Source organism: Rhinolophus sinicus, chromosome 2 (genome assembly GCF_057876585.1).
Source record: "Rhinolophus sinicus isolate RSI-liver-muscle chromosome 2, RSI-T2T, whole genome shotgun sequence".
NCBI classification, from domain to species: domain Eukaryota; kingdom Metazoa; phylum Chordata; class Mammalia; order Chiroptera; family Rhinolophidae; genus Rhinolophus; species Rhinolophus sinicus.
In genome coordinates, this window is record NC_142502.1 from 84,086,667 (window position 1) to 84,114,276 (window position 27,610).

General features: G+C 36.9%; 1 protein-coding gene across 2 annotated transcripts; it reads left to right on the forward strand.

The window, feature by feature from the left end:
• Nucleotides 1-239: 239 nt before the first annotated feature.
• Nucleotides 240-27,184, forward strand: RAB23 (RAB23, member RAS oncogene family). Of its 2 annotated transcripts, none has more exons than XM_019734656.3 (7): nucleotides 240-548; nucleotides 6,797-7,016; nucleotides 9,175-9,260; nucleotides 19,038-19,194; nucleotides 21,198-21,280; nucleotides 22,078-22,170; nucleotides 23,637-27,184. In XM_019734656.3, exons 2-7 carry the CDS (start codon nucleotides 6,862-6,864, stop codon nucleotides 23,774-23,776), a joined length of 714 nt encoding a protein of 237 aa, XP_019590215.2. In that variant the 5' UTR covers nucleotides 240-548; nucleotides 6,797-6,861; the 3' UTR covers nucleotides 23,777-27,184. The 2 variants fall into 2 exon arrangements, with proteins under 2 accessions (XP_019590215.2, XP_074189240.1); XM_074333139.2 differs by having other exon boundaries at nucleotides 255-548; nucleotides 26,764-27,184.
• The last annotated feature ends 426 nt before the right edge of the window (nucleotides 27,185-27,610 follow it).

The window sequence follows — 27,610 nt, forward strand, 5'->3', positions numbered from 1 at the left end:
GGCAAGTCCTTCGACTAGGCTCTGCAAGTCTGAGCAGTGTAAGCAAAACTTTTGCGGACCTTCTTCGGTCAATTTTATTTTTACTAGAATCCACGACCTAGGAGCTCCTGCCCACCTCCGGTCTCCCCACTGCACACGGCGGTTCCCTGGAGGCACCGGGATCTCTGAGCGACTGCCCTCTCCGCAACAAGCCAGAACTGGGGTGGAGGGGGGGGGGGGGGGTACAGGGTTCCCGCGGAGCATGCGCAGACCAAGCCCAGCGCATGCTCCGCAGCTCGGCGGGTCCACAGAAGAGGGGAGTCGTCTCCGGCGCCCCAACATCCCTAGCGGAGCTGCCGCAGAACCGTTTGTTCTGAGCCTTGACTGCCAGTAAAGTTCGTCAAAAAATCATAGTTATTTCTAAAAGACTGAAAAAGGGTGCGAGACTTCTGGGCGGACCGCCGGGGTAGCTGGATCGCTAGGAGGAGGAGGTGACGGCAGCAGCGGTTGCGCCGCGACCAAGAGGAGCCGGTCGCACCGGGTGGCCGGTCCGCGGCCGGCGGGGGACGGTGAGTAGCGGCTCACACTCCCGGGCAGCGGCGCTGCAGTCACTCGCCCTCTCCAGGGGCTGAGGACTCCTCTGGCTCAGCTGGGGAAGGACCCGCCTCTCCCGGGGTCCCGGAATGTGCCTCACTCCCGGGACTGCCAAGGGGTGTAGGGGGCAGGGGCCTCCAGGCCCGGGCTCCCATCCCCCGGCCCTGGCCGCCGAGCGCCCGCTCCCCCACCTCTTAGTGCGGTGACCCAAGTTCCAGCTGGAGGAGGTGGGCGGCAGGGCCAGCCCGGCACCCCCTCCCTGCTCCCAGGGTCGGATCTGCCAGGGTGTGGGTGCCTGGAATTGCCCCTGGGGCGGGAAGGAGCGAGGTGGAGCGGAGGCGAGCGCCGCGCCTTCAGCCTGACAGACGTCGGGGCTACTTGCCCAGACCCAGCCCCCAGATAGAGAAGGGGCGACTCAGTCCCGGGAGACACCAACTCGGGACATTAGGTGCCTAGGTCCGGTGTGATGGGGAAGAGGCTCCCAAGCTCTTTCCTCAGGTTTTAGACCCCTCTCCTCCCTGTGCGGAGGGGCACCTCCCTCCTTCCCCCGGCCCCACCCTTCCCTAATTTCTCGCTGAGAGACAGCTAGACTATGAATGAGCCAGACTGCGCTATTTCATTGACGCTAGCTGCCACAGAATCACTTTACTCGTACCGTGGAGCCTAAGGCAGCTCGCAGGCTTAGGAACCTGAGGGTGTGTGAGAGAGTAATAACTTCACTATCAAGTAGGTGTAGACTCTGAAAAGGGCCGGTTACTTCTCTAGGTTTTATGTAACTCCTAACACCTCCTAGGTAATTGCATTGAACCTAAAAAGTTTTTCAGTATTTTTGTAAATATAATCATACCTGTACTTAAGTACAGGCTATGATGAAAAAACAACCCCTTTGATCAGTGATTTAACTCCTCCTTCCCTTTTCTAATTTATTAGATTGCATTAGTTGGCAAAAATCTTTAAAATTAAATTTGGGGAAAATAATATTTACATAAAGCATTGCTGTCCAGCTCTTTAATTATTGCACTCAGAATTATGCTCATTTTCTAAGAACTTAGTTGTTTTGATACAGTGCTTTAAGTCTACGGAGTAGTGGCTGATAATCACAATTACACTGACTATATTAAAATCTGATTCCACTTTTTTCTTTAAATTTTATTATTTTTAAATTACCATATTGTAAAATTAACTTTTTTGGAGATGTGCACTTTATGAATTTTAGATTCATGTAACACCACGATAATCAGGATATAGAATAGTTCTATCACCACCCCCCAAAATTTATGCTATCCTTTTATATCCTTCCCCTAATCCATCAACCACAGAGGCTCCTTGACTTAGAGTGGCGTTAGGTCCTAATAAACCCCTGGTAAGTTGAAATATCTTAAGTCAAAATGCATTTAATAGGTACCACATTGTAGAGTATCACTTGCTTACCCTCCTGATTTCGTGGCTTGATTGGGAGATGCTGTCACCATCCAACATCATGAGAAAGTATCACACCATATAGCAATAGCCTGGGAAAAGGTCAAAATTCAAAATTGAAGTACAGTTGCTACTGAATTCCTCTTGCATTCACACTGTCGTAAAGTTGAAAAATCATAAGTCGAACCCATCGTAAGTCTGTGACCATCTGTATTGATCTTTTCTAGAATGCCATATAAATGGAATCATGTAGTATGTAACCTTTGGATGCTAACTTCTTTCAGCATAATGCCTTTGAGATTCCTCCAAGTTGTTGCACATAACAATTGCTTTACTACCATGTTTCCCCAAAAATAAGAGCAGGTCTTATATTAATTTCTGCTCCAAAGGACGCATTAGGGCTTATGTTCAGGGGATGTCATCCTGAAAAATCATGCTAGGGCTTGTTTTCCAGTTAGGTCTTATTTTCGGGGAAACACAGTAAGTAATATTCCATCAGATTGAAGGACGTGGATTGTTTCCAGCTTTTGATGATTATGAATAGAGCTGTTATTCTAAACAGCTCTTTTGTGTTACAGGTTTTTTGTGAACATAAGTTTTCATTTCTCTAGGGTATTGCTAGGAGTGAGATTGCAGGGTCATGTAAAGTATATTCAACTTCATAAGAAACTGCCACACTGATTGCCAGAGTGTGTGTATCATTTTGCATTTTCACCAGCAATGTTTGAAAGTACCTCTTTAGCATGTGGTATTGTCAGTATTTTTAAATTTAGCCATTCTAATAGATATATAGCAGTATCTTGTGGTTTTAATGTGTCTTTAACTAATGGCTAAAGATGAGTATCTTTTTCATGTGCTTATTTGGCCTATATAATCTTTGGTGAGCACCTGGCCAAGAGTTTTGCCCCTTTTTAAATTGAGTTGTTTGCTTTCTTATGTTGAGTTTTGAGGGTTCTTTATATGTTCTGGATACAAGTTGTTAGTTAGATATGTGTTTTGCAAATATGTTCTCCCAGTCTGTAGCCTGTCTTTTCACTCTTTTAACAGTGTCTTTCACAGAGCAAATGTTTTTAATTTTTACGAAGTCTAATTTACAAATTTTTCTTTTTGTGGATCTTTTGGTATCATGTCTAAGAACTCTGCCTAACCCCAGATCAAGAAAATTTTCACCTTTTAAAAGTTTTTTTCTAAAAATTATTGTTTTACATTTAGATCTTTTACATTTAATCCATTTTGGATATTATTTGTATGAAGTGTGAGATACAGGGGAAGGTTAACTTCTTTTGTATATGAATGCAGTTGTTCCATCACCTTTATTGAAAGACTGTGTTTTCTCCTTTGAATTGTTTTTGCACCTTTGTCAAAAATCAATTGGCTATATTTGTGTGGGTCTATTTTTGGATCCTCTGTACTGTTCCATTGATTTATGTATCTTTCTCTTTGCAAGTATCACACTTTCTTGATTAATGTAGCTTTATAATGTCTTAAAATCGAGTAGCATGATATCTCCAATTTTATTCTTTTTTCAAAATTGTTTTAGCTATTCTGGTTCCTTTGCCTTTCCATATAAAGTTTAGAATCAGCTTGTCTCTACAAAAAATCCTACTGGTACTTTGGGATTACATTAAACCATAGATAATTTGGGGAGAATTGCTATTTTTACTTTGAGTTCTCTAATCTATGAACATGATGATATGTCTTTCCATTTATTTAGGTCTTTGTTTCATTAGCATTTGTAGTTTTCAGCACACAGAACCTGTAGCTGTTTTGTTAGATTTATAACAAAGTACTTAATATTTTTGGACCTCTTGTAAATGTCATTTTAAAAGTTTGATTTAAAATTGTACATTGTTAGGATATAGAAATACAGTCAAGTTTTGTGTGTTGCCCTTATCTCATGTGTCCTTAACAAACTCACTTATTAGATCTAAGATTTTTTTTTTTTTTTTTTTTTTATTCCTTGGCATTTTCTAAACAGATGACAATCACGGCATCTGTTAATAGACACAGTTTTATTTCTTTTTTTCCCTAATCTGTAAGGATTTTATTTATTTATTTATTTTGCGTATTTCCCTGGCTAGGACTTTGTGTATGATGAATGTAAGTTAAGAGTGGACATTTCCCCTAAAGGGGGAAATAGTCTTTCAGAATTAATTATGATGTTAGCTGCCCTTTATCAGGTTGAAGTCCTCTTCTGGTTCTAGTTTGCTGAGTTTTTCTCACAAATGGATGTTGAATTTTGTCCATCATTTCCTCCACATTAATTGATATGGTATGTGGTTTTTCTTCTTTGCTCTGTTAATCTGGTAGATTATATTGATTGAGTTTTGAGTACTGAACCAGACTTGCATTCCCAGAATAAAGTCCACTGGTCCTGGTTATTCTTTTTATGTGTTGCTGGATTTGATTTACTAACATTTGTTGAGGATTTTTGCATCTGGTTCATGAGGGGATGCTGTCTAGTTTTCTTTTTTGTGCTGTCTTTGTGTGGTGTTGGTAACAAGATAATGCTGGCTTTGTAAAATAAGTTGGGGAGTGTTTCCTCCTCCTCTATATTCTGGAAGAGATTGTGTATCACTGCTGTTAATTCTTGGAAAGTTTGGTAGAATTCTTCAATGAAATCACCGAAGGTTGGAGATTTCTTTTTGAGCTTTTAAGTTACAAATTCAATTTCCTTAATAGTATGGGGCTATTCAAATGATCTATTTCATATTGGGTGAGTTGTGGTAGTTAATTCTTTTCAGGGAATTGGTCCATTTCATCTAAGTTGTCAGATTTGTGTATGTAGAGTTGTTTATGTATTATCCTTTTGAGTCTGCAGAGTCTCGTGATAAGCCTATTTCTTTCCTGATATTGGTCATTTGTGGTTTCATTTTGTTTATCAATTTTGTTCTCAAAAAACTAGATTTTTATTTCATCAATTTAATTGATTTCTGCTCTTTATTATTTCCATCCTTTTGTTCATTTTGGGTTTATTTTGCTCTTTTTATGCTTTCTTGTGATGGGAGCTTAGATTATTGATTTGAGACTTCTCTTCGAAGGTAAGCATTCAGTGCTGTAAAATTTCCCTCTCAGCACTACATAAGCTATGTCCCACAAATTTTGACCTGTTGTCTTTTCATTTTATTCTATTCAATTACTTTTTGAAATTTCCCTTGTTTTTTTTTTTTTTTTTGCCCAGAAATTGTTTAGAAGCCTGTGTTTTTAGCTTCCAAATGTGTGAAGATTTTCCTGTTATCTTTCTGTTACTGATTTCTAGTTTGATCCCATTGTGGTCCCATTATTTTAAGTTTATGTCCTAGAATGTTCTGTCTTGGTATATGCCCAGTGGGTGCTTGAAAAGAAGTATATTCTGTTGTCATGTGGACAGTTCTATTAGATTCTGATAGTTTTATTGTTTTTAAAATTTCATTTTGTTTTTTCTGTGGTGTTTTTGAATATGTCTCTTTCTGCAACTTCTTTAGTGGTTGCTGTGGGTATTACATTATGCGTGTGTATACATAATTTATCAAAATCTATTGGTGTCAACATTTTACCAGTCCAAGTGAAGTACAGAAATCTTACCACCCTTTACATTCCTTTATTCGCTCCCATTTGTATTAAGTGTCATAAATGTTTTCTCTACATATATTGAAAACCACATTGGACAGTGTTATAATTTTTGTTTCATCTGTCAGACAATTTAGAACACTCAAGAAGTGAAGCCTGTTGTATTTACCCATATTTTCGCAACTACCATATTCTTTCTTTTGTTCTGATATTCCAAGTTTGGGTTGTTGTTGTGGTTTTCTTTTTAATCATTGAATTATATCTGAGATGGAGACCTAGAACCTACACTTTTAACAGACGTTTGTAGATGATTCCTCTGATCATGCACTAGGGACAATTACTGAAAATCCAGTAGGGACAAAAAAAGGAATGTTCTTCACATTTCAGACTTCGTGTAGTGGTTGTTTAGATGGATTTTCAGTTAAGGTAGTGTGCAGGAACTTAGCTAGTAATTTTCAGAAAAAATATGAAGAAATTGACTTTCTTTTCTTTTCAGTTAAAATGCAAATGGTACACATTCTGTTACTTTCATTATATGAGTGACAACTAGTCTGAACTAAATTCTAAAGAAAGAATGCATGGTATAAGATTATTTGTAGAGGACTCATTGTCACCTTAACATTAAAACACTAAAAGCCCAATGCTATCACACAGTTGTACATTATTATACAAAACCTCTCTTTTGGGTGCTTTTCTAGGTAATTAATTACTACTACCTATGGGTTTGAAAAGCAGTTTCCTTGGATTTTGTATTTGTTGCCCATTTGGTGGTAACTATGGAGGATTTATTATGTTGTATAAAATGACCGTTTTTTGAATGCTTAACTTTCATTATGCTAGATGCTTTATAAGTATCATTGATCAACAATCCTGTAAACATCCTCAGAAAACTGAAGCTCAAAGCGGTTAAGCAATAACTTCACTAGGAGTACAGAACAGTAAATGACAACTTTAAATCAGGTCTCAACTCTAACATCGATAGTCTTAGTCTCTATGAACGGTAACACTACGTAACCTAGGCATTTATTGACATTTGGATATCATACATTGCGCTGTTGATAAGGATTCAAAAATGAATGATGATATCCTTCCTTTCAAAGAATTTACATTATCTAAACAGAGTGGGGAGGGGGCCTCCATCATGGAAACAAATTCTTACAATGTAATATAATTATTTCTTGATAAAACATTTATAGTTTATTTTAGTTTGTACAATTTTTGTGTCATGAAAAAATAATTTCATTTTTAACCACAGATTTGAGAAAGAAGATCTGATCACCTGGAATTAAAGTTGGTACAGAGACGGTTTAAACTCCCAAAATGTTGGAGGAAGATATGGAAGTGGCCATCAAGATGGTGGTTGTTGGGAATGGAGCCGTTGGAAAATCAAGCATGATTCAGCGATATTGCAAAGGCATTTTTACAAAAGACTACAAGAAAACCATTGGAGTAGACTTTTTGGAGCGACAAGTCCAGTATGTACATGGCCATTTTGTCCCCTTGGTTTTGATTTGTGAACTGTGTGCAAAACTTTCATCAAAATAATAGTAACTAATTACAGTATAGTCCAAGGTTAGGCATCTAGTGGCAGTGGTTCGTGAGACAGTTGGTAGTGGTTCATATACTTCCTCTGTGTGTATCTTTATCTTTCCATCATTTACCCCTTTTCATCTCTTTTTCCTTCCTCTCCCATTTTTTTCTTTTTTTCCTATTCCCCTCCCTCCCTCATTTTTTATCCTGTATCTGTTTTATGTTTATTGATGGCACCTTGGGCATTTCTTAAGCACAAACTAATGCTTGACTCTAATGAGATTTCCATCCACTAATTTATTTGGAAGTAAAGTTACCTGTCTCTTAGAATAGTTTTCATCTCTTATATTATGGGATCCTTTGTTTAGAATGGCTCTTTTTAAAACTGGACAAGACTATACAGAAGTTAAAAAATTAATAATTTGTTTTTACTTTAAAGAAATAAAGAAAGCAGATTTGAGAGGATTAAATACTCCTATGAAAAGGAAATCTTACTTCAGGAACTCCAATTGGATTCTGAAACATATCAAAGTAACATTTTTTATCATTAGTTCTGAGAACTTTTAAGGCTATTTTAAATGGTAGGAAACAAACTAAAATGTTTTACAGAAATAAGTAACATTAAACAAATCTGACTTAACTAGTCCAGACATTAGCATCAAAGATAACTGTGTTCAGTATTTTAAAGATTGTTGAATTTCTAATTTCTAATTTCTACATACTACCCTCTTAAAAATATTTTTGTATTTGCTTCCTTTATTAGATATTTTAAGAAGATTCATTTTAAGTCTTGATGATATTTGTTTTTTGTACTTATTTTCTGAACCTAATTAGCATTTTAAGTATAGGGTTGATTGTCATTGTTCATAGATTCCATATTTATATTTTAAGTATACAGTTGATTCTCATTATTTGTAGATTCTGCATTTGCAAATTCACCTACTTGCTAAAATTTATTTGTAACTCCAGAATCAGTAATCCCAGTGCTTCGGTGGTCATTTGTTGACGTAAACAGAGCAGCAAGAAATTTCAGTCGCCCTTCAGACACATTCTTAGTTTAGGTGGAAAAAGGAGACCCTCTTCCTTCTTGTTTTATCTCTCATACTATAAACAAGTGTCCTTTCAGATTTTTAGTTTCTGTCCTGTTTTTGTGCCACATCTTTTGTTCATTTTGGGTTTATTTTGCTCTTTTTCTGCTTTCTTGAGATGGGAGCTTAAGAGTATTGATTTGAGACTTTTCTTATTTTCTAAGGTAAGCTTAGTGCTGAAGTGCTGTCTGATGTTCCTAAGTGCAAGAAGCCTGAGCCTTACAGGAAAATATGTGTTAGATAAGCTTCATTCAGACATGAATTATAGTGCTGTAGGCAGTGAATTCAATGTTAATGAATTAACAATATGTCTTAAATAAGATGTCTTTAAACAGAACCATGCGGAAAATGAGGTTATATTAGGTTGGTGCAAAAGTAATTGCGGTTTAAAAGGTTAAAAATAATTGCAAAAACCTCAGTTACTTTTGCACCAAGCTAATATATTGATCAGTTGACAAAAATGTAACCAGGGACTTGTGGGAATCTAACCCTGTATTTCCCCTAAGAGCAATGGTTCAGTATTTGCTAATTCAGTGTTTGCGGTGACTTTAAAGAATGTAACTGCCATGAATAAAACATGGGACCATATGACAAATAGAGTAAATTTTTGAGTTAAAGAGCAACCAAGCAGGTAAACTGCTTCCTTCCTTCCTTATTCAATCACTTGTGTGCCAGAACCCGCTGGAATGGTACAGTGAGAGGACAGAACAAGCCCTGACCTAAGGGAACTCCACTTTCCCAGTACTGCTAGTCTTAGAGCCACCACTATCTGTGACTGTTGTCGGGAAAAACATGCCGGGTAAATCCAAATGATGTGTAAAGTCATAGCTTTAGGGGAATGTCTTTTACCCTTACTTTCGCTGTTGGTAATGGTATCAACATTTAAAAGTACTTTTTCAGAGTGAAGCCGACAATGTAGTTTTAGTACCTCCAGATGTGAAAAAAATATATACACAAAGCCATATTACTAAAGATTTTTCCTTTACATATGAAATAAAGTCATCTCTTGTTTCAGAGTTAATGACGAAGATGTCAGACTAATGTTATGGGATACGGCAGGTCAAGAGGAATTTGATGCAATAACAAAGGCCTACTATAGAGGTAAATGGTGGGGTGTTTTTGTTTGTTGGAGCATGTTCTTTTGGCTAAACAAAGAGCTTTGCTTTTTTGTTTCCCATAGAAGGGTTTCTCTTGAAGAAACATTAATTTCATAGTGCTATTTAAAACCCCAGGTCATTATTCTTCTAAAAATCTTGTTGAGTGGTAATACTTTGTACTATATAGACAGTTTGTCTCTGCTTTTGGTAATACTTTGTACTATATAGACAGTTTGTCTCTGCTTTTAAAATTACATAACTTACATAGCCATTGCCAGATCTACTCAGCCAAAAACTATTAAATGTGTACTTCTGACCCCAAGGAAATTACTATATAGTCAGAGATTGGAAACTAACATATAAAAACATGAAGCCCCTGCAAATAAGATGGCATTTTGTTATGACACGTGAGTTGCATGGGTAAAGCCTTTTTAGTGCTATAGGAATTCAAAGAAGTGTGAGATACATGTAAAAGGAAAGAACTACAACCATAGGATTTAAAACTCTAAAATGTGGGGTTAAATTCCTCAAGAAAAGTTTACCATTAACATGTTCATATAAAATGTTGACCTATTTTGTAATTCAAACAGCATTTTGAGTGTTTCTGTAACTCACTGCCAATGGAGATCGTAATGAGAGCAAAATAACTGAAAGCTTGATCTAGTACCATGTAACATTAGAGGCTGTTGATGCTTTTGAATATATATTGTGTTTTTTCTACTTTTGAAAATGTGGAATTTATTATAATGGCAACTGAGGTCTAATAAAAACAATTGCACTAATGTAAGCAATTAAAGCAGCTGCCTTTCTGAATTGGTACCAAGGAAACTTGACTCCCACTGCGTGCTCTAAGAAAACATTTTGGTTCCTTGGGAAATAAGAGCAGTACACCTCCTAGGTGTCATCCTAATAGTGCCATGTCTCCTTACTGCTCATTCTATTTACTGTGTCCTTAACGGCTGCTCAGCTACAGCAGCTTTGATTATTGCCCTCCTGTGGATGCCAGTTTGGGTCTCAAGCACCTATATCATGGTATGAGGTGGAATTATGTTCTTAGTACCCAAAGCTCTTCTTAGAATAGGTGATATTCTTCTCAAATTAAGAATTTCATGATCATTGATGTCTTAAAAATACAGTTTATTCTTGAATAAAGGTTATTTGTATTTTTTTTGGTGGGGTTATTACCACCACAACCCCCACCCCTTGCAAACACACAGGAAAAAAAATCAACAAAAACCCTAGGTGGAAACACTAAAAAGTAGGAGGATTGCATGAGATGTTCACTATTTTCTTTTTACCCACCTAGCTTTTTTCTCTAAATTCTCAGCATGAAATATATGTTCTTTTGGTGAGGAAAAAAAAAATAGGTTGGTTTATTTCTTTTTAAGCTTTTGACAATTTGATACAGGTACTATTACTTTTTAACCAGTATGCTTATTTTTGGAGAATGTATTTATCATTAGGTATCTTTCACTTAAAAAGGCAAAACTGTATGTCTATAATTATTCCAAAATAAAGTTTAACTTAAAAAAAGGCAAAACAGGTCAAATGACAAAAACGATTTGATTTGTATATAAATAAAAAGGAGAAAATGTTGGAACAGTACAGTTAAGTAGATCATTTGGGATCCCGATTTAAAAAAAAAAAAAGAGCTGGTAGTTAAAAATATTTTAATTTTCACTGTAGTTTAGGTGTTAATGCTTTTTTCAGTTTTTGCCCTAAGGCTGTTCAACAGTATTATCTTTTAATTTTTAAAATTTGGCTCATCTAGTTTGTTGTGTATGTCTTGTTTGGTACTTTTAGGTATCTACAAATCATACCGTTTCTCTTTAATGTATCTACAAAAACCATTCTTTGCCAGAAACTAAAATGAGAGCCCATAATTATTAGTATTTACATCTTAATTTACTATGGGTGATGTTTAAATTTCTTTCCACTGTGTTTCATTGGACTAAATGGCTTTAAACGGCTTTGATTTCCCTATATTTAATATTATAACAAAATTATCTTAAGTGTATAAGTAGATATCTGTTAAAAGCTTTCCTTAAAATACAACTTTTTTTAGCCCAACTATGTTAAAATAGCAAAGAAGGTGGGATACTTGACACAAGTCTTAAGTTTCAGCTTTTTTTTCTAAGTAGTAAGAATAAACATGTATCACATCCCAATTTGAATTAAGGAACAAACAGTGGCAATTATACATAAATTTGAGAAATGGCATATTGAACATTTTTTTATGCTTTAGGGTTCCACCAGAGAGATTTTGGTTGCTGACAACAGAAAAGCAATTTCAAACTGGCTTAAACTACAAAGGTTTATTGACTTGTTTAATAGAAAAGTGGAAGTAGCATAGCTTTCAGTTGTAGTGTGTTCTGACTGTAACCTCACTGATTCTCCTGTCTTGCCTCCCTCCTTTTGTGGGGTTCCTCTTCAAACTGATTTTCCTCTTGGTTGCAAAACTGCTACCATCAGCAGTAAGCTACTTGCGTTATTCACATCCTTGGGGAAGGAGCCTTACTCCCCATGACAATGAATCAAAAATCCTGAGAGCTTTTAATCTGATTAGACCACTCTTGACCAGATTACAGTAAGTAGCCAGAGGAATGTGATTACCCTAATTGGCTTGGTGAATTGAGGGCCTGCCCCTGGAGCAGAGTGTAGGTTTAGTTTGCCTAAACCAGATGGCTAATAAACAATGGGGAAGAGGAGGTCTCAGGAAGGGAGAGGAATTGGATGGCAGTTAGGCAACCAGGCAATATCTGCTACTACCGTGTTTCACCAAAAATAAGACCTAGCCGGACCATCAGCTTTAATGTGTCTTTTGGAGCAAAAATTAAAATAAGACTTAATTTAATATAAGACTGGGTCTCATATAATGTAATATAATGTAAAACCAGGTCTAATATAACATAATAATGTAATGTGATATAATATATATAATACCGGGTCTTATATTAATTTTTGCTCCAAAAGACACATTAGAACTGATGGTCTGGCTAGGTCTTATTTTCGGGGAAACACGGTAGTATAGATTCAGACGATGATGTAATTAAATAGAAATAAAGACTAGGAAGAAAAGGAAGGAGCTGAGAAGAATGAGTTAAGTAAGATAATGGAGTTAGTGATAGAAACACTATGCTTCATAAAATTATGACGTCCTGATTTATGTACTAGAAATTTATTATTCAAGATGCATAAAAATTTTGTAAATTTCATTAAAAATTTTTATTATAGTTCATTTAAAAGACCTGTTATACCAAAGACCATTAATTAAAGACATTGTTATGTTCTTGGAATGCTGCCTTAATTGTATAGTGACACATGTTGAAACGACCTCCTTGTAAACAGGTTAGAACAGAGCACAGATCATATTAGAACGCTTTTTGGGATCCCAAATTATTTTTCTTAAGCTCTTAAGAAAGTCCTCCCTAGGCAGTAGAAACCACACTTAGTGTAGAAAGTTACATATGACATAAACATTAGATTTGCATTGTAGTTTTCTTTTTAATGGGATTGGTTCTAAGAAAAAGATGTTTCTGACTAGCAATATATGGAAATGAGGTTATAGACTCGAGACCTGTTATCTGAGATTATGAACATACATACAAGGAAACCCTTATTTTTAAAAAAAAACATACTTTCATAAACATAAATGCATATAAATTGATGGAAATAGCTCTGGCCAAGAAGCTGCATATTAATTGCTATAATAAATGCCAGAATTAAGGAACAACAGAATTAGTCTATGCAAGTCTTTCAGATTTGTTTTGAAGTTCTTTGAGCATGTAATCTGTGATAGATTGGTTCATTGAATAATTTGTATGCTTTAGATTACATAGAGTGTTAAATCAAAGAGAATAACGGACAAGCATTTTAAATATAGACTAATACCTATAATAGTATATAAAAGCCTTGTGTTTCTGATTGGTGTTTGACGTTGTCAAATATTATGCTGTGTTCTTTAGAGAAGTGTTTCTTAAATTTTAATGTGCAAATGAATACTCTGGGGAGCTTATTAAAATGCAGACTCTTAATTCAGTAGGTCTGTGGGTGGCTCTGAGATTCTGCATTTCTACAGCCTCCCAGGTGACACTGATATTGCTGCTCCTCAACTAAACTCACACAAGTCTTTAGGTCATCTTGTAGGGTCATTCAGTGATTTAAGGACAGAATTACTCTCTACACATTATGTGTCTTGGCGAGTATTTTCTGAATTGCATTTAGAAATGACTTTTTTGAATGACCTTACTAATTAGGAATAAACATTTGCTATTGGTGATCTTACAATTGACACCAAAAATTTATTCAGATCTCTATATTCCTGATGTGTGGATAAGTGGGTAGTTTGTTACCTATTAGAAGTGATTCCTTTGTGGGTGGATTACTGTTACCTATGATGATGAAATAACTTTTCCAACAGTGTGATTGTTAGGGAGGTACTATGTTTCCCCGAAAATAAGACCTACCCGGACAATCAGCTCTAATGCGTCTTTTGGAGCAAAAATTAATATAAGAACTGGTATTATATTATACTATATTATATATTGTATTACATTCTACTATATTATTACGTAAGACCCAGTCTTATATTACAGTAAAATAAGACCGGGTCTTATATTAATTTTTGCTAATTAGTCTGATTAGATTGCATTAGAGCTGATTGTCTGGCTAGGTCTTATTTTTGGGAAACACGGTAGTATAGAAGGAAAATTGAATAGTAGGAAAATAAAGGTCTTGGTAAAATATATGGATAGAAAACACCTGCTGCTTTTAAATATCAAAGATGTATGTATGTCCAAATGATTACAGCAGAGAAATGAAAACAGTTATTAACTGTCCTAAAGATGACTGGCACTGACACAGAACTTGAGGTCAAAGGAAGAAAAAGAGAAGATAACAGTATAGGGTCATTTTTGAATTATAGTAGTTGGTATGTTGAACAGGCACGGCTCATGAAGTTACCAAAAAGCAACTTTTGTTTTGTCTTTCACCACCATCCCTTTGTATTTGATTAGGCAGTAGGAGGAGGTGAAGTCCTTTCATTGACCTTCAGTGAAAACTCCCTTCAGCTCATGTCTTTTTTGGTCACTCTTAAGTAATTTTCTCAGCTGCCTCATAGATATTTCTAGTCATGAACATCATCTCAATTTGGTAATTAGAATAGCCAGTACTGTGTATTAATCAAAACTCCACACATAATTTAGCATTAAATGTCTTACCCTTATGGAGGTTTTAGCAGGCCTGTATCTGAAAGGAATGTTGGTTGCTTTCCTCCTCCCACTTTCTTCCTAGCTTGCTAGAGATGTTTCTTTTTTCTCCTGGGTCAGGACTAGGAGGGGAGGAAATCGGGAGACAAGAGCACTATGGTAGGTGTTATTGATGTCTGATATGGGGACCCTCTGGATGACAGATGTTTAAAGATGATTCTTTAGGTAATCGTCCTGGATACCTCCCAAGGTTCTCATTCTTGGGGATGTTTCTTCTAGGGGAATATATACTTGATTCTGGCAGTTGCTTTGCCCCTTTGTGGGAATTACAATTCCACCTATCTTCCTTAATGATAAGCTCTCATCACCTAGTAAGTGTTCTTATTGGACATGATTTAAAATGACCCCATGCTTGCGTATGTCTTAGACATGGTTCACCTCTACCCATAGGAAATTCTTGTGCATTCTGTCTTGCCATCAGTGGGAGCACAGTTACTCCCAAATGAAGCTCTGTTCTTTTTGTCTGTTTCTCTTGCTCCCAGCCAATGCATCTTTGTCAGGCATGATGAGTCCAGAGTATCCCCCAATTGCTGGGAACACAGATCAAGTACCCGAAGTGGACTTCCTGAAGTCCATTCTTTCTAGGTTGAGATGAAGGAGGTAATGATAGTACTCTCCCCATCTACCCCACCTTCTGGAAAGAGAGAGAAGGGTTGGGGTGGATAGCACTTTCTCTAAAGAAGTCCTTTATAAATCTTCTTCCTTTCCCTTTCTTCTCCTTTCCCTTTCTTAAAAAAAGAAAAAAAAATTCTTGTGGTACTTGAGGAATTTCCAGAGTTGTGTAGGATTTATAGCTATTTTCTTTGTAAATTTTGCAAATAATGATCTTCTCACACATATTTTATAGTCTGGTACTTGTTATCTGTTTTATTGGTAGCTCAGTAAAAACAACAACAACAACAACAAAAAAACACAGAGTCCTCTATCAACTTTTTAAAGTATATATTAGGAAGCGTTTTATTTATTTATTTGGCTTTTTAGGGTTTTCCTAAATGTAAAGGAACCATATGCATCACAATTTGATGGAATATTTTCTCTCTATGGATAGATGATAATTTCTCAGTTAGGTGAAATTAAGACAAGTACTTGTCTTTATTTTTCAGAATTATAACTGCAAAAGTAATCCAGGTTGTCTGTTTTTTATTTCATTTTGGTAATATATTTAGGTTAAATAAGAGGTGGTTGCAGCATCTGATCTGAAGGCTTAGTATCAGGTGAATCATCCTTCTTCAGAGACTTGTGTACCATTCTTTCTGGAGACTGATTACTCTTGTTATGACTTATTTCTTTCATCTATTTTAGGTTTTGTATTTTCTGTAGTTCTTTTCTTTTTTCTTTTTCTTTTTTTTTTTTCTATTTTCTTTCCTCCTGTATGTTGGATAGTTCTGCTCTTCTGTAGTTTATAGTCACACATTCTCTTTATTCTTATGGTGATTATATTTAACTTAAAGACACTTGCTGTCTTAGTTTGAGCCTCGCCCCCTCACCCCCCAACTACATACACACAACAGTTCTTGGCACAACTGGGTGGGAGTGGTTTACTTGGGAGGTGATCCTAGGAAGTAGATGTGAAAGACTAGGGAAAGAGGGAGAAAAACTCGTAAAGAGTGTATTAATGAGCTAAACATTACTTAGGCAGATGGGGACCAATTCTTCTGAAGAACCATGTAGACACTCCTCAGGATGTTTCCACCAGAAAGAAGTTGAGGTATTTACCCCTAGAAGCATTAATTCCCCTTTGAGGATGTGATAAACCAAGGGTCTCTGCTGAAAGACCAGAAAAAACCCTGAGGCGGGAAAGCAGAGAGCCTATGCTTGAGGTAGGATACTAGCAAGAGGCAGGAACTGGCCTCCATAGCTGTAGTGAAACCAGGGTCTGAGGGGACAAGAGTAGGGCCTCAGGTGTTTGCTACACATATTTATGTTTATTTACCTCCCTTGATTACTTAAACATACCAATATTATATCTTCCTCCCTGGGGTTGTTATAGACACACATTTTCTTTTATCATTTGATCCTTGACTTTAAAACAACATTGCGTTTTTCTTAGTTAACCATTCTTGCTGCTCAAACCTCTGGCACTATCTGCGTGGTTTTGTTTTGTTTTTTAATCCTCATAATTGTTTATCTTCCAGTCTTGATGTGGCTTCTTTATATTCTTAATCATAGGAGTTCCATTCAGCTAATCTTCAGATGGTTCTCCAGAGTGATTGTTCTATAACTTTGATGTTGTCATGGGAGGAGGCAAGCACAGTGTTTATTTACTCTGCCATCTTGACTGGAAGTCCCTTTTTAAAAATTATATACTTCCTCTAAGGGAGTGTGTGTGTGTGTGTGTGTGTGTGTGTGTGTGTGTATCTAAGATCGTGCATACCTAGAAATACCCAGTTGGTCCCTTAAATTTAAATGACAATTAATTAGATGTACAATCCTAGGATTAAATCTAAAAAATCGGGTTTTACAATAAAACTTAGTAATCTTAAGGAGAGGAGATCCAAGATGGCAGTGTAGAGAAACACTGTGTGTGCTTCCTTCCATGAACACACTAAAATTACAACTAAATTATAGAACAATCAACCTGGAAAACCATCTGAAGTCTGGCTGACCAGAAGTTTTATAACTAAGGATATAAAGAAGCCAGGTTGAAACTGGTCGGGGTGGAGACGTGAAATGAGCCGGCCCCAAACCTCCATGTGGCATTTGAGAACCAGGAGAGATATCTCGGCCATGTAGGTTCCCCCCGCCCCACCCAGGAGCAGGAGACCCCAAGCTCCACACCGGTCTCCCCAGCCTGGAGGAGCCCTCACAACATCTGACTTTGAAAAACAGTGAGGATTCTGACTGCCTGGGTGGGATGGAGGGCGGCAGGAAACCCAGACGTCCTCTTAAACAGCCCACACACAGACTCGCTCACTCACAGGCACTCACCTCGGGCTCCAGTGGAGGGACGCTGACCCAAAGCGGGGCATCGGAATCATACAGGGGCCAGACTGAGGTTTGTGGCTTCAAGGCAGGGTTGGAGGACAGTCGCCATTTTTCCTGTGTGGGGTCCTCTTGTACAGCCGGCAGGCGGAAGCCATATTTCCTGTGTTGAGGCCTCCCCCTCACGGACAGATCTGAATCTAATTGGCCTGGTGAGCTCTGTTGCTCTGCTCTGCTGACTCACTGGGACCCCATCCCACCCAACTCTCCCAATGCAGGAGGTGCTTTCTCCAAGAGCATCCAGCACTGCCGAGTTGCACTATTTCTTGAAAAACTGTCAGAATCTGTAGGACACAGGTGGGCGGCAGCTGGCCTCAGTGTGCTCTGAGACTTTTGCTGAGTAGCTCCAGGCTCAGCACTGGCACCAAACCAGAGTCTACCTTAACCTAGTGACCACAACTCTTCCCACTCTAGTGACTCCCAGAGACCCTGCCTCATCCAACTCAGGAACTGCACGAGGCTTTAGCAGTGGCTGAACCTTAAGGGAGCCCACAGGTGGCATCAGGCCTCTGATGTGTCCTGGCTTTTTGCGGAGCTTCCCGTGGCCCGGTACTGATAGCAGCTGTCCTCAGTTTGCAGCGTGGTCTCTCCCACACAGGGTTAGGGTTAGCACAGGCAGCGAACAACCCCAGATCACTTTGTAGCTCCTACCAAGTAGCCCCTGACCAGTCAGAGGCAGTGGGTGAGCAGCGCCTGCACCGAAGCCCCTCCCAAAAGGCCCCAGAACCAACAAGCCCCTCCCAAGAGGTCCCAGAACCAACATGCCTGGAGATTGGCTTCAGACCACAGCAGAGCACCACCCAATTAGCCCCATAAGCAGCACAAAGGGCGGTCTCAACAGGCACCAGAGTCCACGGGGGCAAATCCCACTTAATGGGGTAAGACCTCCCCAACCCCACCCCGCACAGCAGCCCATAAGCTGTGGACGTGGTCAAACCCCACAGCCGTTCAACCTGAGGATCAGTCCGCCCCACTGCTGTGCCAGTAGCAATCAAGGCTTATCTATAACAGGAGGGCACCCACAACCCACACAAGGGACACACCTGGAACACCCGGAGCAGAAATAGAGAGGCAGCAAAAATGAGGAAACAAAGAAATACGTCCCAAATGAAAAAAAGAAGAAAGCTCCAGAAACAGAACTATACAAAATGGAGGCAAGCAATCTATCAGATACAGAGTTTAAAACAATGGTTATAAGGATGCTCAAGGAACTTAGCAAAGTTTAGTTTACCATTCTCTCTAGCTCTCATGATGTAATTAAATATATCACTATCTCATGGTGTTCCAAAAAGAATGTGTATAGTTTTGAGGATACTGCAACACTTGTACAAGTTTGAGAACCGCTTTTCTTGGTAAAAATTTGTTCTTTGAATTAGAAAATAGTTTGTATGTTAAAAAAATAAGCAAAGTGCTACAAAGATGAGTTCAACATTCATTTACATAAAAATTGCTTTGATAGGTTAAAGTTGCCCTCACCCTGCATAGGATTGTTTCATTCATGTAAATAACGTTTTTATTTTGTGACCTTACAGGAGCCCAGGCTTGTGTGCTTGTATTTTCCACTACAGACAGGGAATCTTTTGAAGCAATTTCCAGTTGGAGAGAGAAAGTAGTAGCTGAAGTTGGAGATATACCAACTGTACTTGTACAAAACAAGATTGATCTCTTGGATGATTCTTGTATAAAGAAGTAAGATGGCTACTTTTGAGGGGGTGGTGATAATTCTATAAAATTTTTAAAAACCTATTTTAATTTTTGCACAGACTTTAAAAATTTAGGGAAGTATTTATAAAAATCGCCTTATACTTAAAATATCTGTGAGCTATTTTATGTGATTGGTTTGGTTTAAAAAATGTACATACTGAATCACAAGTAGAGAAAAGTAAAGGAATAAATTTCAAAGGCCCTTTTAAAATTCTAGTCATAAGTCCTTGCACCACAAATCCAATTCTTCATATTAAGTCAAATCTAGATATAGTAAGAATGTTGGTGCTGGCCCAGTGGCTCAGGAGGTTGGAGCTCTGTGCTCCTAACTCCGAAGGCTGCCGGTTCGATTCCCACATGGGCCAGTGGGCTCTCAACCACAAAGTTGCCAGTTCGATTCCTCGAGTCCTGCAAGGAATGGTGGGCAGCACTCCCTGCAACTAAGATTGAACACGGCACCTTGAGCTGAGCTGCCTCCCGGATGGCTCAGTTGGTTGGAGCGCATCCTCTCAACCACAAGGTTGCTGGTTCAACTCCGGGAAGGGATGGTGGGCTGTACCCCCCTGCAACTAGCAACGGCAACTGGACCTGGAGCTGAGCTGTGCCCTCAGTCTAAGACTGAAAGGACAACAACTTGAAGCTGAACAGCACCCTCCACAACTAAGATTGAAAGGACGACTTGACTTGGAAAAAAAGTCCTGGAAGTACACACTGTTCCCCAATAAAGTCCTGTTTTAAAAAAAAAAAAAAAATTAAGCAAAACATCCCTAGATATTTTAACATCTGGAGTACGTAGCTATCCTATGTTGATGAGTTTAAATAGATATGTAGTTCAGATTCATATTATGCTTAAATTTGTGAAGAGTTAAGCATCCAATAATTTTTTTCTATAAGCATTTGCTCACTGCATTATTAACGCTTTGCTAGCTTTGAAAATCTTTGCTTGGTTTTTACCTTATTATGTTCTTATGTTAGTTATCTGTTAACAAATTAGTTCAAAACTTAGTGGCTTAAAACAACAAACATTTCAGTTTCTGTGGGTCAGAAATTTGGGGTTATTTGGGGGTGTTTCTGGTTCAGTTTTTCATGAGGTTGCAGTCAAGCTGTCATCTAGGCCTGTAGTCATGTAAAGGCTTGACTGGGGCTGGAGGATCTACTTCCAGGATGGTTCCCTCACTTGGCCATTGGCAGGGGGCCTTAGTTCCTGGCCATGTGGACCTCTCCCTAGAGCTGCTTGAGTGTTTTCACAACATGGCAGCTGGCTTCCCACAGCAGGTGATCCAAGAGAGAGCAAGGCAGAAGCCACAATGTCTCCTATGACCTTGTCTCAGAAGTCACATCCTATAATTTCTGTATATTACTGATCACACAAACCAACCTGGATTAAGTTTAGGAGGAAACTATACAAGGCCAGGAGAAGGGGTAGGGGGATGGGATGGAATCACTGGGAACCATTTTGGAGCATAGCTATGACAGTCTTAATAAAATTAGCTGTCCACAATCAGGAGTCATAATAAAACTAAAATTAGGAGTCCACTCTTGTAGATACAGTAAATATTTAATGTACTGACTTTGCCTTTGGCAGCAAAGTCGTTTCATAGCCAGTAAAAGTAAAATATGTAATGCAATATATTATTTTCAGAGTGCAATTAAATTCAAATGTTTTTAAGAACAGGAAGAGAAAATTAAAGTATTATATAAAGAAAAGTGATATGTAGCTATTTTAATGCTCGAGTTTAATGATTTGATAGAAAAGTGTCTGTTTACAGTTACAGTATAATGGCTGGGGTTTATCCCCCGAGAGTAGTGAAAACTGAAAATCCTGTTCAAGTACCAAGAACATAGCTTTAATAGGTCTGGAAGGTCTTACACCCCGCTTTCCCACTCACCCCCCAACACACACACACCAAGCCGTATTCACTAAATTTAATAAAAGTGATTTTCTAAAACGTACCTTTATAAGCCTTTTTTTTTTAATTGATGTATAGTGAGGAAGCTGAAGCACTGGCAAAAAAGCTAAAGCTAAGATTCTACAGAACATCCGTGAAAGAAGATTTAAATGTGAATGAAGGTAAACTACCTTTAAAAAATTAACAGGAAGTTTGTTTTATTCTTCTTATGCTTTTTCTATTCCGTTATTTGGAAAACATTTGTAATAAGAATAGAATTTTCTTGTTGTCACCTACATTAAGTAAAATTTAAAGACATGATGCTTCTTTGAGGTACGGTCTAATTATTTACTAATGTCTTGGAATAATTGTTAATCTACAGCAAAACGTTGTTGGGTTTTTTTCTGAATCTTTAAAAGTATAACTATATGTGTGAATGAGTATGCATGTATGTGTTTTTCATAAATTCCTCTTAAAAGTACTGAATTGTGTTAGTACTGCACAGTAGAGGATATTCTATTAGGTAGTTACAATGACCTGAATTTGTTTAATAATATTTCCTAGTTTAAGAAAGTGAGATTAGGGAAAGATGATGATTATTTTTCTCATTCCAGAATTGCTACTTATTTTATTGGATTGTAACTCAATTGTGTCCTCTGGGTAGTTTTCTCACCTAAAGAAAGGAGAACCTTTCTAGATGAGTACTTTAGTATTGCTAAATATTAATCACTATCCAGATACTTAGAACTAAAGAGCCAATTTCCAGAAATATTATTTTCTTTTCTTCTTTACTAATAAAATGCTACTGTATATTTATTAGTATTGCCATTGTACTTAAGTACTTAGATTATATCTACTTCTAATTTAATTTAAAATTTGTTTAGTAAGTATAAAAATAGTAAGTGATGTGAAATAACAGATTTTCACATGCATAAATCATACTGACCTGGTAGGGTTTTTGTTTTTGTTTTTATTCTAGTTTTTAAATATTTGGCTGAAAAATATCTTCAAAAACTCAAACAACAAATAGCTGAGGATCCAGAATTAATGCATTCAAGTAGTAACAAAATTGGTAAGTACCCAGGAAATTTTAGACCCATGTTTACCTGGTAAATTTATTTTCCATTCATTATTATCGTGTTTACTATTTTTTATACAATATTCTCATTTCTTTAAGAAATGTGAGTAGAAAGTGTTAGATCAGTGATTATTAAATTTAGGAGTATATGGTCTCTTACTAAAGTTACATTGACTCATTATGGAAACATTAAATACAGGCTCTTCATTCCAACATTTAAAGACAGTTTCGTCCATCCTTCCTGTGAGGCCTCATGCCCCACTATTAAACATGTATCCCGTCTGCCAGTTCCACCAGGTCTTGCTCTTTCTTGAGCATTCCCAGTGCTGTCTTCTTCACTTTTGCTCATTTTGGTTCTTCTATCAAGAATGACCTCCCTATCCCATTCTCTGTCAAAGAACTATTCATTTCACAGGGACTATCTAGAAGGCTCTCTCAGCTATGTAGCTGGCTGAAGCCACAGCCTCAGGCTTTTCTTCTAAAGGAACTAGGACCTTGCCGTGTGTCTGGTTCCACCTTCTTCATGTAGTTCATCCTTTCTTATGAATTAGATGTAATTGGTTTTTCTTCTGAACCATCTGTGAGATCTTGTGTCTCTTTTGTGGCACTTAACATATAATGTCTTAAAGCATTACTTCTTTGTATACTAATTCACCTCACTTATTAGATTGTAAACTTCTTATGGGCAGGAATTGGTCTCAGTCATCTTTATATTGATAATAGTGTCTCTGGCCCAGAATTTGTGATAAATAGTTCATAAATTGGATTTTACACTTTAAGACGAGCACAGTTCAAAATGGAAGCGGTAAGTTAAAGGGTCTTCTTTAGTTTATTCCTTTTATCTACTCATGAATTTAAGTATCTGTAGATCATTTTGTTCATATTTTAGCCTAGATAGGAAAATCCTACATTACTACCAGCTTTTACATATGCAATATTTTATTAACATAAAGTCTCACAAAAAGTGTTAACTACAAATCAGGTATTCTTGAGGCAGTTATATAATGTAAAGTTAATGAGTGAAATTATTAAAATAATCATGTTTATGGATTCCAAATTTCAAAAATAGATGGTTAGTGAAAAGATGCAGAATAGTTTGTCACTATTCGGGTAGCAAAGGGAGGGAAAAATATATATATATGCATTTTTGTCTACATATGAATAAACTATCTCTGGAAGGAATAGGAAAACTGATAAAACATGTATGCTTTAGGGGAGGGAAACTGGCAATGGGGGGATTAGGATGGAAGGGAGACCTCACTGTGACCCCTTTTGTGCCCTTTGAACTTTCAACCATTGGTAATGGCTATTAAAAAATAAATGCAATGAAAACAAAAGTGTAAAATTGTAAATACTTGGAAATATTACTGACTTACTAAGAAGCTGGATGCACAGTCTGCAGTAGGTAATCCTGAGGCATTATCAGTGTCAATCTCTGTGTTTTCCCTCAATTTATGCAGGTGTCTTTAATACATCTGGTGGAAGTCACTTGGGTCAGAATTCAAGTACCCTTAATGGTGGAGATGTCATCAATCTTAGACCCAACAAACAGAGGACCAAGAAAAACAGAAATCCTTTTAGCAGCTGCAGCATACCCTAATATGTTTTAGGAAGGGAAAAATTTGAATTATATTGTGCAATTCAGTAAGAACAACATCCAGCTGTTGTGATATGTTACAAGTTTCTTAGCAGACTTTGCACCTAACGGTTCTCTGCAAGTTGAACAGACTTAAATATTGTTCCGCAGTGCTCTTCAGAATGGAGTGAGATCTTTGGTGGACAAATTAGTGCCCTGTGGACTCATTTTAATTTTTTACATTAGACGAAGCTTCTGTTTTTGATGAAATGCTGTAAGAAATGTCAAAAACAGGTTTTGCTGAATTTTAAATGCTGGAAAACATAAATGAAATATATTGCTACAGATTTTAATACTATGGGTGGAGGAAAGATAGCAAGCGTTCTTTTTCTGAAATTGGTCATCTACCTTTTCTGGAAAAAATAATTGAACCCAAATACTTACAAAAAAGTAATATTGAAAGGTAAACCCTTGTCAGATTGCATTCATGTATGTATTTTGGCAATGTTACTTGTGCAATAGCTGTAGAATGTGGAATGTGGAGGTATACATGCAGATAATCCGGTACTGAATTAAGCTGATGGTGTGTACAGTATTTAAGAAACATAGGATCTAATTAATTCATTCATAGAACCATTTACACATTGTGTGTATGTTAAGTTTTTGTTTTCAAAGAAATTCAAGATATATTTTGCAAAAGAGCTTGGATTTAAAAAGTGCTTTGTGCCAAAAATATACCTAATTTTTACAGTGCTTTACTATCAGAATTTATATTGTTTATAATCTTTTAAAAGTAGTTTTCCTCTGATAGGGTAGACAAAAGAGGAGTACAAATGTTTTAATGCTCGAGCATCTCCCAGGTGAGACTTGTTGCAGAATAGTTTTCATATGTCCATTCCTAAGCATGGTGAGCTTGTGCTGGCCAAGCCTTAAGCAGATACAGGGCACTTCCGCAGCTATCCCTCAGGACCTGTGAAGTGCCCTGGGGCATCGCGCTCTTTTTGCTGCTGACCGAAAATGCAATTTTGACCTTTTAGGATTATGCTAACAATTTTTTTAAATGCACACATGATGATCTTTTGTCATAATCCACATGGATTTTATAGTGTCCTGCAACTGTAAAGCATCTTTTTGTTTACACATTTTTGTATGGTATTTTAAGATTATCACTTAAAAATTTCTATAACCTTCGGTTTGTATAGAGCACTTTCTCAAGACTTCTGTCAGGACCAAATACAAAATAATTTCTTTTATGAAATGATTTTACTATGTCATCATGTGGCAGAGCATAAATTTTGTGACTGGGGGCAGTAGCTCTCCGATTAAGACAATGGCATGAACTCTGTTAAAACCGATCTTCGTTTATCAATGACTTTGTTTTTAACCCCTTGCAATATACCTGGTTTTTATAGGATTTCAAAATATGTAAAAATAACTTTTCTTGGAAAATGTGTCATAAAGTCTTTTTTCATGATTTGTACTAAATGCATAATGTTTTATATATTCCTTTTGTATGTTGTTTTTTTTCCCTAAGTCTTCCATCTGTACCACTCTCATCCCCCGTCCAGATGAATGTTGAGAACCTAAAAGAATTTTCTGGGGCATGTCTTTATTAAGTGGTCAAGAGTGGATGTTTGCTTTTCATAATACTGAAATAATCTGGCATTATCTATTTCAAAGTAATATAAAATGTTTATTTTTATGTCACCAGTTGTCACCACTCCCATTGCTGGCAGCGGGATAGGTGTTGGTGACAAACTCAGTTCCTAACGATGGATACCTGTTAGTGATGCATATTTCTTTTTCTACTCTCTTGAAATATAGTCTTTTTAATTTTTGCACAAGATTTATTTTGCATCAAATAGTCTTACAGTCTTTAGCAGAAAAATCACATTATATATGTTGTAGTTCTAGTTCATATTAATTAAATGTGTGTGGATAAAAGTTTGTTACTTTTATATATAAAACATGTAATCTCTGATGGTGGTTGTGGTTCCCCTGATATTTGTAATACAATTTTATGTATTTAGGTTTGTCTTTTTTTTCTTTTTATAAGAACTGAAGAGAGATCTTTGTTACACATTTGAATTTTTAATTTGCACTTGGTATTTTAAATCTAACCATAATTAATCATTTTAATAATTAAGTAGGCCTGAAAATTAGCCACAAGTAATGTTAAAAACTTTCCCAGTTCAATTAATTCTAAAACCTTCGAAATTGACACTGAATTTTTTTCCCCTTAATTCTTTTAAATACCTTGACTGTTAATTTCTAATGAACCACAGTTGCTAAGGAAAACTTGTCTAAGACTCCAGAATGTTGTGCATTTGTACTCTAATGCATTTTTTTACATTATAGCTAATTTTTAGCATACAGACATATAGCTGTGGAATAATTGCCATATTTCAAAGTTCCTAAGGTTTCTCCTTTTCCTCTGACATCCTGCCTATTGAATTAAATATCATGCAAAATAGCCCATATAAGGCAATATAGTTAAATAAAAACAGGCTAAATGGTTTCCTTTTCATCTGCCCAAAGTTGATAGCACACATGTCCTTTTCCAAAATGAAGTAAAAGTAACACTACCAAAAAGTGCATGGACACCTTCCTCAGTGTGACGTTAGATGGTTGGTTGGGAAACTGGCAGGCAGTGCAGTGCTAAGAAAGAACTCATGAATGTACTGCATCGTGCCTGTGACTTGAGGGACTCGGCTCTTTTCTGAAGATCTTAGAATGGGGACTTGGTCTCTGGAACACTTGTCCCAACTTAGAGTGAACGACTTTAATGTAAAATATCCTTAATTGTTAGTATCCTGTTCAAAACCTTTGAAACAGTTACTGGTAACTTGCTGAAGTGCTCCCATTACTGTATCATTAGGGTATTTGTTTCTCTGAAAACAAAATGAACTGTAAAAATTTGTCCCACACTGCAGTCAATCTAATGAACAGGTAGATTTCTTCAGTTTTAACTATAAGTTATGAATATCAAATGTACTGTTTTCACTCTTTAGGTTTTTACCCGAAAACATGTAAGCCTATCATACTACAAGTGAATTTATTTGCTAACAGAAAACACTTAAAACCACAATGGACTGTGAAATATGCAATCACTTAACTCCCAGGTAATTGGGTGGTTTGGGTGTAATAACCTTTATTAGGTAGTGCTCCTTTTCTTCTCTCTCTCGAAATATCTATAGTAGGATGTTGGTAAGTGGTCTTAAAAATAAAACCTTTGAATTAAAAGGAAATCTGAACCCCTTCTATATTTTTACTATTAAATAATGCTTTTGTAAATTTGAATGGAAAACCACTTGTATGTATTGCTGCTGGGTTGTAGTTATGCCCTTGAGCTTAATTTAAAATATACTACGTAATAAAAAATTCATGAAGAATTCTAATAATAAAAAAAATAAATGGATTTCAAAGCTAGTACTTTGTGTGATATGTATCACTAGCTCAGTTTTCCAATGCCAGGTTTTTCAATCTCTTCTGATGCCATTTGTCAAATTCCTGCACAAACTGTGCCCAACTTAATCTGTTCTGGTCACCTCTGGAATAATAAAAGATATAATGTGACTTCTTTAAAAATCAAACCAACTTAAAAATAGTTTATACTTCAGATACTCACTCTGCCAATATTTAGCATACTCATTTTATTGATAGTGGATATTTAACACAATTTAGTAGCATTGTATTTAAGCAATTTTGCCTTGGAAACAGAGTTTCTTTTCTATTAGTCTCAGTCTGTTCTAAAAAAAAGTTGTTCTGTCTTATTTTGAGTCCCCTGCCCCCCTCCCCAATAATACATTTACTGGTAACCGCCATGCTAAGCACCTTGCATAGAGTATCTCATTTAAT

Coding starts and splice junctions, on each gene's coding strand:
- RAB23 (XM_019734656.3), top strand. CDS start 6,862: ATGTTGGAGGAAGATATGGAAGTGGCCATCAAGATGGTGGTTGTTGGG. Junction 7,017..9,174: donor TTTTTGGAGCGACAAGTCCA/GTATGTACATGG, acceptor CTCTTGTTTCAG/AGTTAATGACGAAGATGTCA. Junction 19,195..21,197: donor GATGATTCTTGTATAAAGAA/GTAAGATGGCTA, acceptor ATTGATGTATAG/TGAGGAAGCTGAAGCACTGG.